This window comes from Bufo bufo, chromosome 5, assembly GCF_905171765.1.
Source record: "Bufo bufo chromosome 5, aBufBuf1.1, whole genome shotgun sequence".
Taxonomy (NCBI): Eukaryota; Metazoa; Chordata; class Amphibia; order Anura; family Bufonidae; genus Bufo; species Bufo bufo.
The window spans coordinates 10,799,387-10,817,883 of NC_053393.1; the positions used below are offsets into that span (position 1 = coordinate 10,799,387).

At 45.3% G+C, this 18,497-nt stretch overlaps 1 protein-coding gene across 1 annotated transcript in view; it reads left to right on the plus strand.

Annotated features, from left to right (window-relative positions):
• The first annotated feature begins 788 nt into the window (after window positions 1-788).
• The window catches only part of LOC121002847 (cytochrome P450 2C39-like), a 174,495-nt gene continuing 156,786 nt past the window's right edge, over window positions 789-18,497 (plus strand). Inside the window, exons 1-2 of the mRNA XM_040434457.1 lie at window positions 789-953; window positions 10,263-10,441. Coding sequence (XP_040290391.1) covers window positions 797-953; window positions 10,263-10,441 — 336 coding nt within the window. The 5' untranslated portion in view covers window positions 789-796. The remainder of the gene's footprint in view (window positions 954-10,262; window positions 10,442-18,497) is intronic.

Genomic DNA, 18,497 nt, shown 5'->3' on the forward strand with positions numbered 1-18,497 from the left:
AACAACTTTTCCATCACTATTGTGGCCATAAAGAGTCCCTGTGGGTCTTAAAATTCGCCTGCCTGTTGAAGTCTATGGCGGTTTGCCTGTTCGCGAACATTCACGGAAGTTCGCCGTTCGCAAACGGAAAATTTTATGTTCGCGACATCTCTACTCCTGTGGTCTTCTTGATCCAGGGAGACCTTCTTCCACAAGACGGGGGGGGGGGGAGAAACCGATGAGCAGGGTTCGGCTACAGGTTCTCATATTACAAAGTGTAATCAAGTTAATTGACGTCTCCTGTCATTTCTTTCAGGAGGATCAGGAATCCCCATTTGTGCTGCTGCAGGACGACAAGGAAAGCAGATTATTTGCGAATACGAATATATAGCTCTATAGTCTATTCTAAATCTTCGCAAATTCTTAAAGTTGCGATCTTCGCGCCCAACACTAAGGCTAGGTCTACACGATGACATGTGTCGCGCAACAGATAGGGCACAACTACACTGCAGCATCTGTCGCGTGAACATTTTTATAATGATAGTCTCTCGTGTCGCACTGCGAGATTCTGCGACACGACAATTGCAGAAAAATCAATTTTGAATGGATTTTTTGCGACTGTCACATGTCGCGGTGCGACACCTTAGACTAACATTATAAAAATTGTCGCGCGACAAATGTCGTCATCTAGACCTAGCTTTATAATTAGTGCAATCCACTTTTGCTGAAAGAAAACAGACCAGCAGTGAATTTGTGCAAAAACTGAATGAGTTTTTTTATTTTTTTTGCTGCATCCAAACTGCAGCAGAGCCCCGACATGTGGCAGCGCCCCCTGCTGTCCGGCCTTCATCCAATCAGCACTGCTTCCTGCAGCTGTGGGAGGACCAATGGTGTGACAGTGGGCGGAGCCACAACTACACAGCCCTTTAAATTGGCAAGCTCCAGGGGGAAGAACCTGTCTGCTGCTGGTGAAGGTAAGACTTTATCATTGGTGGTGGTTCTGGGGTCACTGTGAAGCCTCAGTCACATGTCCGTGCTCAAATCCGCCAGCAGGCGGTCAGCGATGCATCCGTGAAGTTTTTTTTGCCCTCTGTGTTTCACTGACACTGAAGAGCTGAAAAATAAATTTCAAAGAATTTCTCCTTATTGATCTGTGAAACACGGATGGCGTTTGTGCTTTTCACGGACCCATAGACTATAATGGGTGCGATGGATCCGTGAACACGGACAAAATAGAGCGTGCGTCCGTGCTAAAAAAAAAATGGACCCACGGACTGTGCTAAAACACTGGGGAGGTGTGCTGTCCGTGAAGAACCTGTCTGTGAAACACTTTAACCCTTTCGAGCCGGGAGGGGTGTGTTTTTTTTTTTTTTTTTAATGTGCTTTTGTTTTTCGCTCCCTGCCTTCCCGGAGCCATAACTTTATTTGTCTGCTCACATCGCCGTATGAGGGCTTGTTTTTTGCAGGATAAGTTGTACTTTCCGATGCCACCATTTAACACTGCATATGATGTAGTGGGAGGCGGGGAAAAAAAACTCCAAATGGGGTGAAATGGCAAAAAAAAAGCAATTCCACCACAACTTCACGGGTTATTTATTTACGATGTACGATAAAACTGACCGGTTACTTTCATTCTACAGGTCCAATACGGATCCGGAGATGCCGTACATGTATAGTGTTTCTTGTGTTTTTGATAGTGATAAAAGTGTGTGGGGGGGGGGGGGGATCAGTTTCATTTGTCGCCATATTTTGACCCCTATATCTTTCTTGTAATTATGTGTGGGGGGGCTCATATTGTGCGGGATGATCTGAACTTTGATACTATTCTGGGGTGTGTATGAAGATTTGATCACTTTTTATGTAATTTTTTTTTTTGTAGAAAATTAAGCAACCAAAAAGGCAAATAGACCCTTTGGATGCCGTTTTGCTGTTTGCCTTATGGGGAATATTTTTTTTATATTTGTATACTATAGGCATTTTCGCACACATTGTGTGTGTGTTTTTTTTTTATTTAAACTTTTATTTGGAACTATAACGATCACCTGATTGCTATTATCATAGACTCTAATGCACTTGCATTGGAATCTCTGATGATTTTACTACTTTCCTATGGAGCCCTATTACAAGGACTCCATAGGAAATACTATGTAGCAGCCTCCTGACATTCATGAAGACAGGGGCTGCTGCGTACATGCTCCTCCTCCGATCGCCACACGGGGGAGCCGGAGCGAAAGCTTTCGGTTTTAAGCCGCTCATGTGCCGTGGTCAGGATTGACCACAGCATCTGAAGGGTTAAATGTCTGCGATGTATGTCATCGGGCGTGAAGGGGTTAAAGTCTGTCTTTGCTTTTTAAGCCAAATTTATGAAACTGTATTTATGTTTGGCATAAATCTGCATTCACACCTGGTCAGTTATTGTCAGCCAAAAGCAGTAGTGCAGCCTCCGAGATCAAGGAATGACTGGATTTCCACTTACAATAACTGAAGTGTGAACTGAGGCTAAAGGCTCCTGCACACGACCGTATGGAACAGCCGGCCTCTAATAGAAGAGTCCTGACAATAATAGGCCATGTTCTATTTTTATTTAAAAAAAAAAAAAAATTTTTATGGAATGCAGGCAGTAACTTATTTTATTTTTTTGACCCATTATAGTTCCGCATACGCTCTGCAAAAAACAGACAGGACACGGAAAGAAAATCTGTTTGTGTGCATGTGTCCCAAGTTAAATATGATTAACGTCTGTCTGTAAAAATGCCCCAGGGGGTTGCCCGGCAGAGAAGTGCAATTGCAGACAAGAATTGGACAAGTTCTCTTTTTTTTTTTTTGCGGAGCTGTGCGCTCTCCGCCTCGATTCCTGCCCTATTGAGAATAATAATTTTTTTGGGGGGGGCACTGCCGTGCGGCCCTGGAATGCACGCGGAGTCATTTCCGTTTTTTGCAGGCCCATTGAAGTGAATGGTTCTGCAGACGAGTGGCAAAAATAAAATCTTGTGAGTTTGGAATTATCAGCCACTTCATTACTGGGAGATTTTTTCTGTTTTTGCGATGACATTTTTTTACTCCCTCCCTTCCTGGAGCCGTGTTTTTTTTCCTTTACATGGCTGCATGAAATGTCATTTTTCGTTTGTGCCCTTCATTCTCCGGCTCCGTACAATCACAGCGATACTACATTTGTATAGTTTTTCTTGTGTTTGTTTTTAATACTTAAAAAAAATTAATTTTGTGGGGTGATCTGTACTTTTCATACTACTTTTGGCATGTGACCTTTTTGACCACTTTTTATTCAATTTTTTCTGGGGGGGGGAAGCAACTATTTATAAAAATTTTTGGATGTTTTGCTGTACGGGTTAAATACTCTTATGTTAATAGTCGGGACACGTCTGGATTTGCTGATACCTATGATTAGTGTTGAGCAAACCGAACTGTCCAAAAATTCAATTCACTGCGAAGCCGAATTTCATTGTGCTTCGTGGTAAAAATCATACTCTCCTCAGCCGTTTGGGCGCAAAGATTTAAGATCCTGCGCTGTCATGTATGACGTCATCACGCAAGATTTTGCAATGGCTCTTTAATCAAGATGGCGGAGGGCTCTTCGCGCGGATGATTGTATTTATTTTTACATAATAGACCTTAATAATGTCAGATGCTGCAATTAGTAATTACTTACAAAGAAATGCACTTCGTGATGAAACAAGTTTTGCCCAAAAAACTTTATTTAGTTTTTCAAGAACTTCGCTCATCTCACCTATTATCACATTTTTTTTATTTTTTTTATTTTGTGGAAAGGAGGTGACTTGAATTTTTATACTTCTTCTTTTACTTTAAGCCCCCAAGGGCCTAACAACGTGCAATCCTCTGCACCCGGCAGATGTAGCACCGGCTCCACTGGACAGAACGCCATGAATATGAGCCCCCTCTTTGACTTCGAAGCCCAGAATCGGCAGGAATTTAAATGTATAAAATGCAAGTTATGCCTCATGAACTCGACCGTTGCCAGTGTCCCGCAAACATCGGGTCCGCAATATACAGGCACCGGCTGTTTGTGCATCACAGATGCAGACCCATTCGCTTGAATGGATCTGTGGTGCGGAACGTAGACACGGAGCGCTTCCGTGGTTTTGTCAGTGCCTCTGCACTGGAAATTAGTAGTGCATGGACTCATTTTCCAGTGGTGCAGGATGCGAATCGCGGACCCCATTCAAGTGAATGGGTTCTGCATCGACATACAGCAGCTCTACGATCGATACCCGTGCATTACGGACCGTAATTTCCCATAAAGCAGCAGACATTCTGATATGAGCCCAGAATTACCAGGAATAGAAGTGTTTAGTTGTACTGAGTCTTTTCCCGTAAAGCTATAAATTGCGCTGCTCGGCACCTCCTGCTCTCACCTGCAGCACAGACGCCATGTTCAACATGACAGGCAGGGGCATTGCTAGGGTCAAAAAAGACCTGGGGCCCCGCCAGCACTAAAGACATCTTAATTGTAAAAAAATAAAAATGGGCCATTAGAAGCTGACGCACTGTTCGCTTTATCACCATTTTCTAACCCTTTGTGCGTCCATTTTCTCGCCATCTAGCTGTTTAAAAATGGATGAATTTCATGGTCTTATCCCACCCCCCCATAATGGCCCCAATTGTAAATAATGTCCCCCATGTTGGCCCTTTCCAGGAGTAGTAATGTCCCCCATGTTGGCCCCCAGCATTTTCTTTTGACCTGAAGTGATCATGTGATGTCATCACTCCGGTCCTGCTGCATCCAATGAAGAGTCGGTGTCCCCGCCTGCTGGATGAGGGGAGGATTTTTAAAATTATTTTAACTCCTGAAATGTCATTTCTCCACACTACATCTGTCTTATTGGCTGTTACACGGCGCATTCCTGTCTAAACAGATGTTAAAAAATCCAGCTGTGTGACCAGCCACAGACTGCAACTGGTTATAAAAATGGCCACGTGATGGACGCTACTTATACTGCTGTCACACGGCCTAAATAACATCACCCCCCCCTACCTTCAGCCTCTCCAACATACAGTTCCATGTAAATAACTGTGACAAACTGCCATTTGACACTGGGCATTGTAGAGGACTTATGGCTAGCCTCCTGCCCTACGACTATGGCCCCGGGACATATTACCTTCTTCCATACTGAACTTTCAAGCTCTAGAGACTAAGTCCCAATCGAAGATGGGACTTAGTCGTTTTTCTGCATGAAATTGACCGACCGCACAGCCCAAATCTATGGAACTGTTTTGGGCAGGAAATTGTGCTTGTGGTCGGTCATAAAGGACTTCACTTAACTTTTGATCCGCTGGAGGGATTTGTGTGATTTTTGGGAGTGTTTGTTTGATGTATGCTGAGTTTAAATATGTAATTTTTATGGAGATGGAATGTATGGTTTTAAAGTTACAGCGTATGTTTAAAAACTGTATTTTTACTGTCTGATAGTTATGTTACTCCATAATTATATCCCAGACAGAAGGGGAGGATTTTGTGTATTCGGGTGGGGATTCCTCTCCTATTGTTCCCACATGTGTATTGGTGATCTCCCTTTGTCCTAGGAGATAATTGAATTGCAATTCGGGTGTCTCCAGGGCAGAGAGGAGGAGACCATGATGCATTGTGGGGACCTGCATAAATACGGGCGGGTAGCCCTCAATAAAAGTTCGGCTCAGTTCATGTTTTTGCAACCCTTCAAAACGCAGCCTCGTCTCGTTATTGGAGGGAATTGCTGCATCACGCTGGGGATTGCTATGCTCTGCATATTCCCTGGAGGAGAGATCTTTCCCACACGGTCCTGAATGCTGGAGGTTCATTCGGGGTGGAAGGAAGACGGCACGGCTCCAGTTAAGCTATGGCGGTTGTGGAGTCTGCGGTGCTTGTGGTGTCCAGTGCGGTGCTTGTGGCCCTCGGCGCAAGCTAGGAAGCGTCCACTAACGGAAGTGGATCCGTTACATTGGTGGCAAGCGGTGGGATGGCTTCCCTAGTGCGAGGAGCAGCATCCTGGGAACACCAAACAGAGCTGGATTATTGGTATAGTCACGTACGGTTTGACGCTATGCTGAAGAGGCGGTTGGCTATCTACGGGCCCTACCTAACAGAGGAACTGGTACCGGAAGTGAGGAGAGAACTGGCGGAGTATCTGCAGCAGGAAGCAGAATATCGGGCAGAGATAGCGAAGTATTCCGTCCCTGCGCCCCAGCAAAAAACGTGAGTTACAGGGGGCCGAAGGTGTCGCCCCCCCCCCCCCCCCCCAGCGGCAGTGTGTACCCCAGGGAGCTGAAGGTGTCCTCCTTCCCCCCCCCCCCCCCAGCGGCAGTGTGTACCCCAGGGGGCCGAAGGTGTTGTCCTACCCCCCCCCCCTCCCCCTCCCAGCGGCAGTGTGAACCCCAGGGAGCTGAAGGTGTCCTCCTTTCCCCCCCCCCCCAGCGGCAGTGTGAACCCCAGGGAGCTGAAGGTGTCCTCCTTCCCCCCCCCCCCCCCCCCCCCCCCAGCGGCAGTGTGTACCCCAGGGGGCCGAAGGTGTTGTCCTACCCCCCCCCCTCCCAGCGGCAGTGTGAACCCCAGGGAGCTGAAGGTGTCCTCCTTTTCCCCCCCCCCCAGCGGCAGTGTGTACCCCAGGGAGCTGAAGGTGTCGTCCTCCCTCCCCAGCGGCAGCCTGTGTTTCAGGGAGAGGAGCGAAGCACCCTCTCTCCCCAGCGGCAGCTTACCATAACAAGGGGAGACACCAATCGCCCAGACGGCGCAGATGGGACCGTGGTCTCTGCGCCTGACCTACCGGGATGCTGGACAGCCTGTCCAGATCCCCCACTACCCTCACCAGGACAACAGGAGGAGGGGGTAAGTACAAATTCCCCTCCCCAGTTAACTCCTAACGTGGCCTCAGGGTTAACAGAGGCGATGTTAACCCCTACTGACTCCCATGTTCCTCTGGCTACTGAGCCGGACTATGGTCTCAGCACCCCAGCAGAAGAGCTGGCAGCTGGGCAGAGTGCAGTCGGCCTCTGCCCTCCCTTAAGTCCCCACAGCATGTTGCCCCATCACCACAGCAAAATACCCAGGTGCAGTAACTGTTCCTTGTGGGTGGGTCACCCTTGTACCTGTTTGTTGTGGATGGGCTACTCGGGCATTTGGTTACTGTGGGTTGGTGGATCGACTAACAGAGGCACTGACCGACAGAAGGTCAGGTGCCTGGTTAGTCTCCCCCCCCCCCCCCCCCCCCAAAAGGGAGATGTGTGACAAACTGCCATTTGCCACTGGGCATTGTAGAGGACTTATGGCTAGCCTCCTGCCCTACGACTATGGCCCCGGGACATATTGCCTTCTTCCATACTGAACTTTCAAGCTCTAGAGACTTAGTCCCGTTCGAAGATGGGACTTAGTCGTTTTTCTGCATGAAATTGACCGACCGCACAGCCCAAATCTATGGAACTGTTTTGGGCAGGAAATTGTGCTTGTGGTCGGTCATAAAGGACTTCACTTAACTTTTGCTCTGCTGGAGGGATTTGTGATTTTTGGGAGTGTTTATGTTTGATGTATGCAGAGTTTAAATATGTAATTTTTATGGAGATGGAATGTATGGTTTTAAAGTTACAGTGTATGTTTAAAAACTGTATTTTTACTGTCTGTGATAGTTATGTTAATCCATAATTATATCCCAGACAGAAGGGAGTATTTTGTGTATTCGGGTGGGGATTCCTCTCCTATTGTTCCCACATGTGTATTGGTGATCTCCCTTTGTCCTAGGAGATAATTGAATTGCAATTCGGGTGTCTCCAGGGCAGAGAGGAGGAGACCATGATGCATTGTGGGGACCTGCATAAATACGGGCGGGTAGCCCTCAATAAAAGTTCGGCTCAGTTCATGTTTTTGCAACCCTTCAAAACGCAGCCTCGTCTCGTTATTGGAGGGAATTGCTGCATCACGCTGGGGATTGCTATGCTCTGCATATTCCCTGGAGGAGAGATCTTTCCTACACGGTCCTGAATGCTGGAGGTTCATTCAGGGTGGAAGGAAGATGGTGCGGCTCCAGTTAAGCTAGGAAGCGTCCACTAACGGAAGTGGATCCGTTACAATAACATAATGGTATAGTAGGTGTAGCAGCACATAGGGGTATACTGGCCTTGTAGGTGGTGGTGCATGCAGTGTTGGACGCCAGTCCATAGCGTCCCTCCAAGTAGGCAACCATAGAACCGCTGCATTCTTGTCTCTATCCTTTATTTCATCAAATTCATGCGACGTTTAGACCTGAGCGGTCTTTTTCAAGCAACTGACAATAGATCATTACCAGGCTTAAATATCCTCCTTGTAGGAGGAGCTACCACACGTCATAACAAATCAAAACAATCTAAAAACAGTGTAGGGTAAGGCATCTTTTCAAATTAACAAATCGGCACTTACTTTGGTACACCTGGTGGGAGTATATGGCCATCAAATTCCAAGGTGTCATGTCGGTAGGGCAGTGTCCCCTTAGCTCCTGTGTATATGCGCAGGCGTGTCGTGGCTAGATACACGCCAAAAAACTTAAGAATATTGGCGTACCCTAGTTTCCAGAGCGGAACTCGCGCATGCGCATAAGTGCGTTCAATGTGCGCAGGCGCACCAGGTCAAAAACTCACTCAGGCGCACCTGTTCACTGCAGTCCATGGTCCTGTTGCGCAAGCGCTTAATAGGAGGCTCACACAGGCGCACAAGTGTACTGTCGGCTAGCGCAATAATGGGCATCCTGGTAGCTCAGCCATATCTTAGGGAGGGCAGTAAATAAAGAAGACATACAGTATCGCATAATGGTGCATAGCTAGGGACATTAACCATTGTCTATCTCAATCTTGTTTAACTTGTCAAATCGTAGAAGTAGATAACAGCAAACAGCAGCAAAGTGCAATTGTTGTAACACCTTAATAAATCCCTCGTTGACAGTCCTACTATTTAATGGAGAAAACTCCGGTGATTATATATGTGTGTGTGTGTGTGTATCACTAGAGCAGGGAGATAGGCAATTAGACGTGTACTCGGACAATGGTAGAGTCACACTGAGAGATGAAACTACCCCATAGTCCTAAACCATTCAACGCCTAAGGTCACAGTAGGACGGGGTCCACCCGGGGAACGGGGGGAGCCCCTTGAGTCCAAAAAAGCAGAACAAAACATAAGGCTGTCTGAATGAGCCCTAACTTACAGGAAAATTAGGATTTCCCACCCAGGGTTATGCAGCCTTCAATGAGATTTGCAAACCAGCCAAAGGACAAGCGATCCAAAATGGCTTCCTTAGCTGACTGTCCTCGGAGTAGGTGATGTTTGTGGTGCTCTATCATAAGGGGGACAAAAAAAAAGTCCTGAGTATCGTATTCTGCTCTTGCTTCCTGGGAGGATTGTATAAATTTAAATATCTTAACTCTGCTGGCATAAAACAGGATAGTCTCTCTTCTTTCTTTGTCAGGCAAGCTAATGTTCTTATCTTTAGATTTCTGGGAAAGATAATTAAATTTAGTCTTTCTTCCAAAACAGAAAACATCAATAATCTTGTCTGTCAGCCAAATTGATATGCCACCAATGATGTCCCCCCCCCCCCCCCCCCCACCTGTTCTTGTTAAGATTTGGCACTTGTTTGGATTCTTTTACTTTTTTTTTTATGTATTTTGTGAACTTTGGTGTATATTTGGCACCATTAACAAGTTTGTCCACCAAGTGTCCCCACAGTTCTTATGTTCATATCATATTTTTTATTTTTTTATTTATTTATGCTTGAAGACTTTATTTAATGTGGAGTGGTAGACAAGCATGTTTGGTAAGATTTGGTTTGGTCCTGTCATCCTCAGGGGTTGACTAGGTTGTCTCTAATGATACAGAGCAACGTGAAGAGTTCTTGAGTACTCGGCTGTCTCCAGAACACTCATAGAAATGAATGGAGCAGCTGCACACATGCCCAACTGGCTGCTCAGTTTATTTTAGAAGGGGCTCTATGGTGTACAGGGCATACACTATTGGTGGGGGGTCCCAGGAGTAGGACCCCCACCAATCTACTAGTTATCCCTTATTCTGTGGATAGAAGATAACTTCATATAACCGGAATACCCTTTTATCTATGATGTAAATGTTTGATTGGTCTTCACCCCGTCTTGTCTTGCAACCTAACTAACTTCCTATAATTTTTCTCAGCTGTTGTGATCCAACACAATAATGCTCCACCAAGTCTGCCTAATGTGATGAGATGTTTGACTTCAGAGATCACTAAGCACAAAGATGGAATAACTGACCCGATCCTGTGAATTCTTCTTAATTGCAGGAGCCATGGTGCTGTCCATCATCCTCACTCTTTCTCTCGTCCTCTTCTTCACGGTCTTTATTCTCCTATCATGGTCCAGACAGCATGGATACAAGTCACTGCCCCCTGGACCTACCCCAATTCCTGTGCTTGGCACGCCCCAGTACATGGACTTAAAAAATCTCAAGAACTTCAAAAAGGTAAGTGTCTACAAGGAGACAAGAGGGGCCTGGATGTATTTCTAGAGAGTGTAAAAATATTACAGGCTATAGCTACTAGAGAGGGGTCGTTGATCCAGGGAATTATTCTGATTGCCTGATTGGAGTCGGGAAGGAATTTTTTATTCCCCTAAAGTGAGGAAAATTGGCTTCTACCTCACAGGGTTTTTTTTGCCTTCCTCTGGATCAACTTGTAGGATGACAGGCCGAACTGGATGGACAAATGTCTTTTTTCGGCCTTATGTACTATGTTACTATATGTACTATGTTACATTAAAGGGTCCATACCAATAATCAAACCGAGTCCTCAAAATGCAACTCCCAAGTGTAAGCTGTGTCAAGACACTGAACAAGCAGAAAAAAACAAAAAACTAGAGTGTTAGCTACAGGGGGGCATATAGTAGTATATTTCAACTGTCTGACCATGTAACACATGGATGAACCAGGTCCATCATAGTATGAACCACTCTTTGAGCAGCTCTCTGTTCTGGCTAATGGAGAGAATCTGGGACATAGAACTGTTCTCTACATGGTCCATAATATGAAATATTTAATTGTGGTCTTCATACAACTGTTGCTGTGAGGCCGGGTTTACATGTTAAGGTTTTCTAATGTAGTTTCAAGTCAAGCCAAAACCAGGATTCAATTCAAAGAGGAGGCCAGGTAGTATCTGTCCTTTTTATATTTGCTCTCCCTTTATAATCCACTTCTAGTTTTAGTTTCAAAAACTGCATCAGAAAACCTGAATGTGGAAGCCCCTGGCTAAAGGTGGCAAATGCAATTAAACATTATTGACTTCTTATATCCGGTTAAAGGATTAGCATTTTTGTCAAGATTTTATTGAAATGGCTGAAACTTGATATTCAGACCTTCTAGATGACAAGCGTAACCTATCGTATGTGGACCCACTGTGTCATTGTACAGAATTCACTCAGGGCTACTGCTAAGGGCATTCTCTAGTCAGCAACAGCTCACCCAGGTGGGTCAAGAGCCCTTTGTGCTTGGCACCAAGTGGTTAGACTCGAATGAGGTCAGTGGAAAAGCTGTGGTCATGGCAGGCAGAGTTTTTTCTATTCGGTAAGCAAGCAGTAGGTCAGGCCACGTGGCACAACATCAATCCAGTAAACAGGCAGTGGTCAGGACAATACTGTAATGTTCCTTGGCAGTACTAGGTGAGCTAAGAACCTATAGTTCAGGCACCTTCTCATAGGGGAAGACTATATAAATAACACAGGAAAGGCCACCATTGGCTGGGAATAGATTGGACCACAAGCATGCCCTTGAAGAGCTGGGGAGAGCATGCGTGCCCTACAGGAACAGAATAGCAGACGGGAGGCCAGAAGATGCCTACAGTGTGGCGTGCCTACCCACACCTATTTAATACAAATGCAGCCCTATCATTTACTGAGGCCTAGCAAAGCCTAAAAACCACTGAATAGCCCTGAGGACAGCACAATCATGATTGTGATATCAAGTTGGGACAGTAGATTAAGATGTCATCAAGGTATACAACAAAGGAGACCTAGAGCAAATCAAAGGTGATGTCTTTAACTAACTCTACGGCATTCTTGAGGCCAAAGAGCCCATAGAGATGATTATAATGGCCATGACTGGTGTTAAGGGGAACCTGTCACTAAAAAAGCAATTTAAGCTACAGAAAGCAGGTTGTACAGCAGGAGATGAGCAGATTTATCTTTATTTTATAGGAAAAGATTCAGTAAAACTTGTCACTTATTCAATTATATTGCAGCTGATTTCTGGGCTTTGAAGTAAAGGCCTTCCCTCTGACGGCTCTCTGTATGCACATCACTGGTAGGACCGCCTCCTTCACTTCAAAGCACAGAATGAGCTGCAATATAAATGACTAAATTACCAGTTTTACTAAATCTTTTCCCATGCCGATCGGAGCCCCAGCAGTGAAATCGTAGGGCTCCTATCGGTTACCATGGCAGCCAGGACGCTACTGAAGCCATCCATGGTAAGCTCCCTGCCGCTGTGTGCACAAAGGGCAGCAGGGACAGTGTGAAGTCCTATTCCACCCTAATAGAGCTCTATTAGAGTGAATTGGACAAGGGATTAAAAGATCCCTGGTTCTAGCCCCTTAAGGGGGCTTATAGTTATCAAATAAAAAGTTAAAAAAAACATAACACCAAAATATTAAAATTTAAAAGCATCCAATTTTAAATATAACAATAAAATAAAAATTAGGTATGGCCATGTCTGAAATATAAAAAAAATTATCATTAACAGAAAAAATGTAAAACACCTGAATCGCCTTTTTTTTGGTCACCTTGTTCCCCTCAAATTGGATAGGACTGTTCTATTATGGGTCGGACGTTCCATAAAATGCGAAAAGCACACAGCGTTTTTGGCATTTTATTTTTCTTTTGCGTGGTATTGATTATTGTAATACTTTTTTTTTTATGGGACTGAAATTTAATCAAAATTTTGGTATTGTAACAACCCCAGTCACAGGGGCAGAAGTCCTTTAGGTCACAAAGAAACGGGATCTAGCGGCTGTAAGCCCGCAGAGCCAGGAGACTGGCACTGGATAACAGTCGCTGCGCTCTGGGGGCTGCTGAGGGGAGAGGCCGGGGTGGGGGTTGAGGTAATATGGCTAAAGTGTCTAAGACCTATATGGGTGTCAATTTTTATTTGATATTTGTGATGCCAAGGTGCCCTTTCTGACAATGTGCCCCTACTGTATGATGGGTACACTCTGAACAACCCATTTATCAGGGTGTTCCACTAGCATGTCCCATTTTATATGGAAGCGCCAAAGATGGCTGATCGCTGCTATCTCCAGCACTCCGATAGAGAACGAATGGAGCAGCAGGGCACACATGGGGGCAACAAGGAAACACCAGCACCGCGATAAATTTCTTGCTATAGTTATTGTGAAAATATTTTTTTATCTCCCCAACCCTACTGCGTGCCAGTACCAAAATGCCCTCAGTAGATGCTCCCATAGTGCTCCTAGTCTCTGCTCCCCTACCCCCCCCCCCCCCTCCTAATACTGTAGTGGTTCAACTGCATGGTGCCAAATAAAAAAAAAAAAAAAATGCTTATTTTTATGCGGCTGTCAACGATTCGGTGTAGGCCTCTTCTGGCCTGTTTCCTGAGCTGTAAATTTCCTGGCTCAGGCCCTGTAGCCCATCAGAGGGAATGAGAAAAGGAGATGTTGCTCCCATTCCCTGCTGCAGCATTCAACTGTATCGCCAGAGGGAGACGACGATGGCCCAAAAGGGATAGAGAGGTGCCTGTACAGGGGCTTCCGCCTAACTCAAGTCTGTCCCACAGGCATTAATGGGTGTGGCCCCAGCATCTGGCTCTCCTATCTCCTCTATATACCCACCATCTTCTTCCTCCTCCTCTTTTTTTAGAGACTGGTCTAAATGTCCCTCCTCATCAATTGAGGCACAGAGATACCACTCACATCACCCGGTCTCTAAAGCTGAAATAATGTCCCAGACCAAGTGATCAACCTCTCTGACTGTCCACTAACAGACCTTGAATGTAGGGTATTAATGAAGGGTTTCTCCTTTGTTCCCACTACACGATTTTATTATTTTTGCTGGATTAAGGATCTGAAACTCTTATAAAGAATCCGTTAGTAGTATTTCACCTTATTAACCTGGTTTATCCAATTGTTTACCTCTGGGGCATGGCGTGCAAACCAGTTCCGACTACTAATCAGGAGCCTGGCCAATAATAATGTTCTGCCTAGTAGAATCTTTTTGGGTTTATGGTTTCTTAATGTGGAAAGATCGTTCAGTAAAAACAATTGTGGCTCAAGAGGAATCTGTACTTTTAATTTGTGGGTGAGAAGATTGTTAATACCACTCCAGTATGCCCCGAGTTCTCCAGATCATATGTAGATAATCCGCACCGTCAGTGTCACAGCGAGGACACTTGGAGGTATCTCTTATTCCACACTTGTTTAACCAAACAGGGGTAACATATAATCTGTGATAAATGTTAAACTGTACTAGAACATGATTAAAGTTATAAGAAAGTGCATCTGGGTTAGTGAAAATGCTCCCCCACCCTACCACTTGTATATTTCGGCAGTCCCTCTCCCAGGCCTTCTGCCCTGGTGATTGTGTCTCAGAAAAGCGTGACTTAATTAATAATTTGTATATGTTTGACATCTTCATTCTTAGTGGGGTCTTCCCAAACTTCTCATTTAACAGAGAAGAATTATCTATTTCTAAACAGTGATTTATCATCCAAACTAAAAAGTGCCGAGCGAAGCTGAAAATACCTAAACCAAGATAGATTCTCTACACTGTGTGATAATTCCATAAACGACTTAATTTCTCCATTCTTAGCCACCTGGGCCATATAGAGAATCCCATTATTTTGCCAGAATTGATCCCTTGCTATAACATCTAATGTCTGTAAGTGAGTATTGTGCCAGAGAGGCGTGAATATAAGTGATCCCTTTACCCCCAACCATCCTCTAGTAGTAGCCCACATCTTCAATAGTAATTTTTTAGTCCCTTTATGGCCCCAGTCCCTATTATTCAATAGCCCAGATTCCAAGAGTGTAAATATATTATGTGGAGAGCATCTTACAAGGCTGGTTAAAGAAGTACTATTTGGCCATTCATTGCACATCCATAGCTGAGCAGCGATGAAATGGCCTTTGAAGCATGGGAGATTTAAACCCCCATGCTCCAGCGGCTTATATAAACATTCTAATTTGAGTCTCACTCGTTTTCTTCCCCAAATCAAATCATTGATTATTCTTTCCATTAGTTGGAAGTATTTATCCTCTACCCGAATAGGTATATTCCTAAGGACATAGAGGAATTGGGGTAGAATTACCATTTTAACCAGTGACACGGTCAGCTCTGGATAAGGGAAGCCTCAACCAAATCCCTATTTTTGCCCCAGTTTTTGTTATTAATGGGGTCAGATTAAGATGTACAGAATTTTCAACCTTGGGGGATATCGTCATACCCAAGTATTAAAGTATCAACAACATCCAGTGGCGACTCTAGGATCAATATATAGGGGGGGCACAGAAGATACAGTCAAAAATGGGGGTCACTAATAATTTTCACCAGCTAATCATACTACTGAAAAATACTAAAGCAGCCGCTTCAACCCTGACGCCGGGGTAATATAATTAAGGGGTATCGGGGTACATTGGTTGTAATATAACTGAGGAAGGCTATCAGACATTATAAAGGCGTAATATAGCTTGCATTACCCCTGTATTACGTCCCTGATAGGATAGAACCCCTTAGTTATGTTACCCCTGTATAATGCACCCTGATACCTCTTAGTTATATTATATAACTAAGGAATATCGGGGTACATTACACAGGGGTAATATAACTGAGGGGTATCAGGGTACATTATACAAGGCTGCTTAACACGACCAAAATGGAAGGTTTGATCAAACTGATGCTATTATAGTGGGCTAAACCCTTTATCCAATAGAAATTTCACAATAGTGGGTTGCTGAATACTTAACATTTATTAGTATCAAAAATTAAAATAATGGGCCCTTAGTATATAGAAAAAATCTCTAGACTGAGTGCATAAGATGCTACATACAAATCTCCGCTGGCAGATGCCAATCCGGAGAGAGAGGTATGGACCAAAAAATGAGAAAGGATAGATATAAAGATAGTTTGAGAAGAAAGGATGCGTAGTAAGAGGGACACACTGCTGGGTCAATAACCCTAGGGGTCCCTTAACCTAACTTCTCAACACTCCATATAATCTACCACAGACCCTAGATGGCCCTGCCTAAACATGGACTGCCCAGCTTTGTCCGAAAGATAGAGTGTGGTCCCTAACTAGGGGGAAACAGACAATTATGAGAGAAAGGAGGGCAGTAAGGACTGACAAACAAAACATATAGCGACCTATAATTGAACAACTTTACTGTAATTATAGGTAAAAATGCTCAGGAATAGATGAGTCCCAAGTCAATGAGAAAATGTCCCGACGCGTTTCCTTGAAGGTTAGCAAATCTATAAAATATATATATATATTAAACTGTGTTTGGTGATACATTTTGATACATTGTATATACCTTGTTCCTCCGCAGCCTCCTGTTCTGTGCAGTGTCCTAGCGTGTTGTCACCATAGAGCCTGTGATCCCCTGGGTACCATCACTTGGGTGCCACTATAATTAAGCAGGGTGCACTGTCTGCTTTCACTACTCCTATGATAACACTTGTAAAGCAAGAGTCTATTAAGCTTCCCCCTCTGTACCGTGCATAGGGAGCCGGGATCATCTGAGGATCTACCGGAGCTGGAATGCAGATGGTTAATACCATAGGGGGGGCATATTCAGGAGTAAGGAGGTCTCTGCAGATGGCACAGCTGCCATCCTGAACCCACCGAATTATGTAATATCACCAGGGCCAGTCAGGTGGATGTGCAAGTGATAGCATGTAGCAAGAGAATAGACCCATGAGCTTGCAATCTATACCCTCCAGCTGCACGCACTAATCTGCTCATTCCTAAAACAGAGTTTACAATCTAATGCACCACAAGCATTAAAGCCACTTAGGTTTGCTGCCATGCACTTACATAACTTTGGCTGCTACATGAGAGATGGTGTCATTCCTCAGTGCCTTCTTCTTGGAGATAGGTGTGCCCATTCTTGATGAGAGAAGAGATTAGGGGCCACATCCGACCAGCCCAGGGTGGGGAGCAGCCACTAGGATGAAGCTGGAGGTGCAGAGGTGATGAGGAGCTGGAAGGGTGCTGCTTCCTGCCTGGATGGTGACTGAGCCTGAAGCCTGTGGAGCTCTCATTGATCGCTGCAGGAGGGTGGAGGGAGCTGCTCCTGCCAGGAAGCCTCCACCATGTTGTATAGGCAGAGGATGCGTGACCCAGTCCTCCTACTGACAGCATAGGCAGGGCCAGGTGCAGTGGCGACTCTAGGATCAATAGGACTCCTGACAGTCCAAGCTGGGGTCTAGCCCTAGACACTCAGTGTGGGCAGTGGGCACCTGTAAACAGGTCAGGCTCAGTGACAGCCGCTGGCTCACACTAGTCTAAGAAGAACAGTGTCACTAGAGCTAGCAGTCAGAGTGACGCAGCACGCAGCAGGAGCAGAGAGAAGAACTCAGAACATGAATGCACTCACTGGCAGGCGGCAGCAATTTGAAAAGTCCGTTTGTGCGGGAAGGCACGCAGCTGTACGTGTTGACGACCATGACGTCAACTCGTCTCTGCGGCTGCCACACTCCCAGCCTGCGCCCGCCCTGCACACTCTGCCTCCGAGTCCGCTGGGTCCGAACGCCGCCCCCACCACCTCATCTGTCATGTGACTCTCATAGACGACTGACTGTATGTATCTGTGTGTTCTCTGTCAGTGTGTACTTTTAACTTTAATCACCGACACTGAGTCAGTAGTGCGGGCGGCCGGTGCAGCGATTAGCGATTCAGCGGTGGGGGGGGGCAAGGAATGACCTGGGGGGGGCAATTGCCCCCCTGTAGCGACGCTACTGACAACATCTAACTGGGTTATCAAGGACTCTTCTTGAGACACCGGGTCTATTGGCATCAGGATAGCCTTTGACCAGTTTATATCCAGGCCTGATAACTCACCGAATAGTTTAACCATCCAATTAATAATTGGGACAGTTATCTCTGTATTATCTGCAAAAAAAAGACACCATCCGCATATAGAGAAATACGATCTTCCTCTCCCAGTGTTCCAAATCCTTTAATTTGGACATCCTGCCTAATAGCCAAGGCCAGGGGCTCAATATAAATTTCAAATAGGAGTGGGGATAATGGGCAACCCTGATGAGTACCTCTATTTAGATCAATACTGGCAGTAAGGCTCCCATTGATACTTAACTTGGCCGTAGGGGGATCTGTAGAGTGTTTTTAATCATGTTTATAAATCTCTCCCCAAAGCCCATCCTCGCCAAAACCCTCCATAGGAACCACCACTCCACCCTGTCAAAGGCCTTAGAGGCATCTAAGGACAGGATGGAGCGAGCAGACCCCCCCCCCCCCCCCCCAGGAGCCTGTATATTGGCAAAAAGCCAGTGGAGAT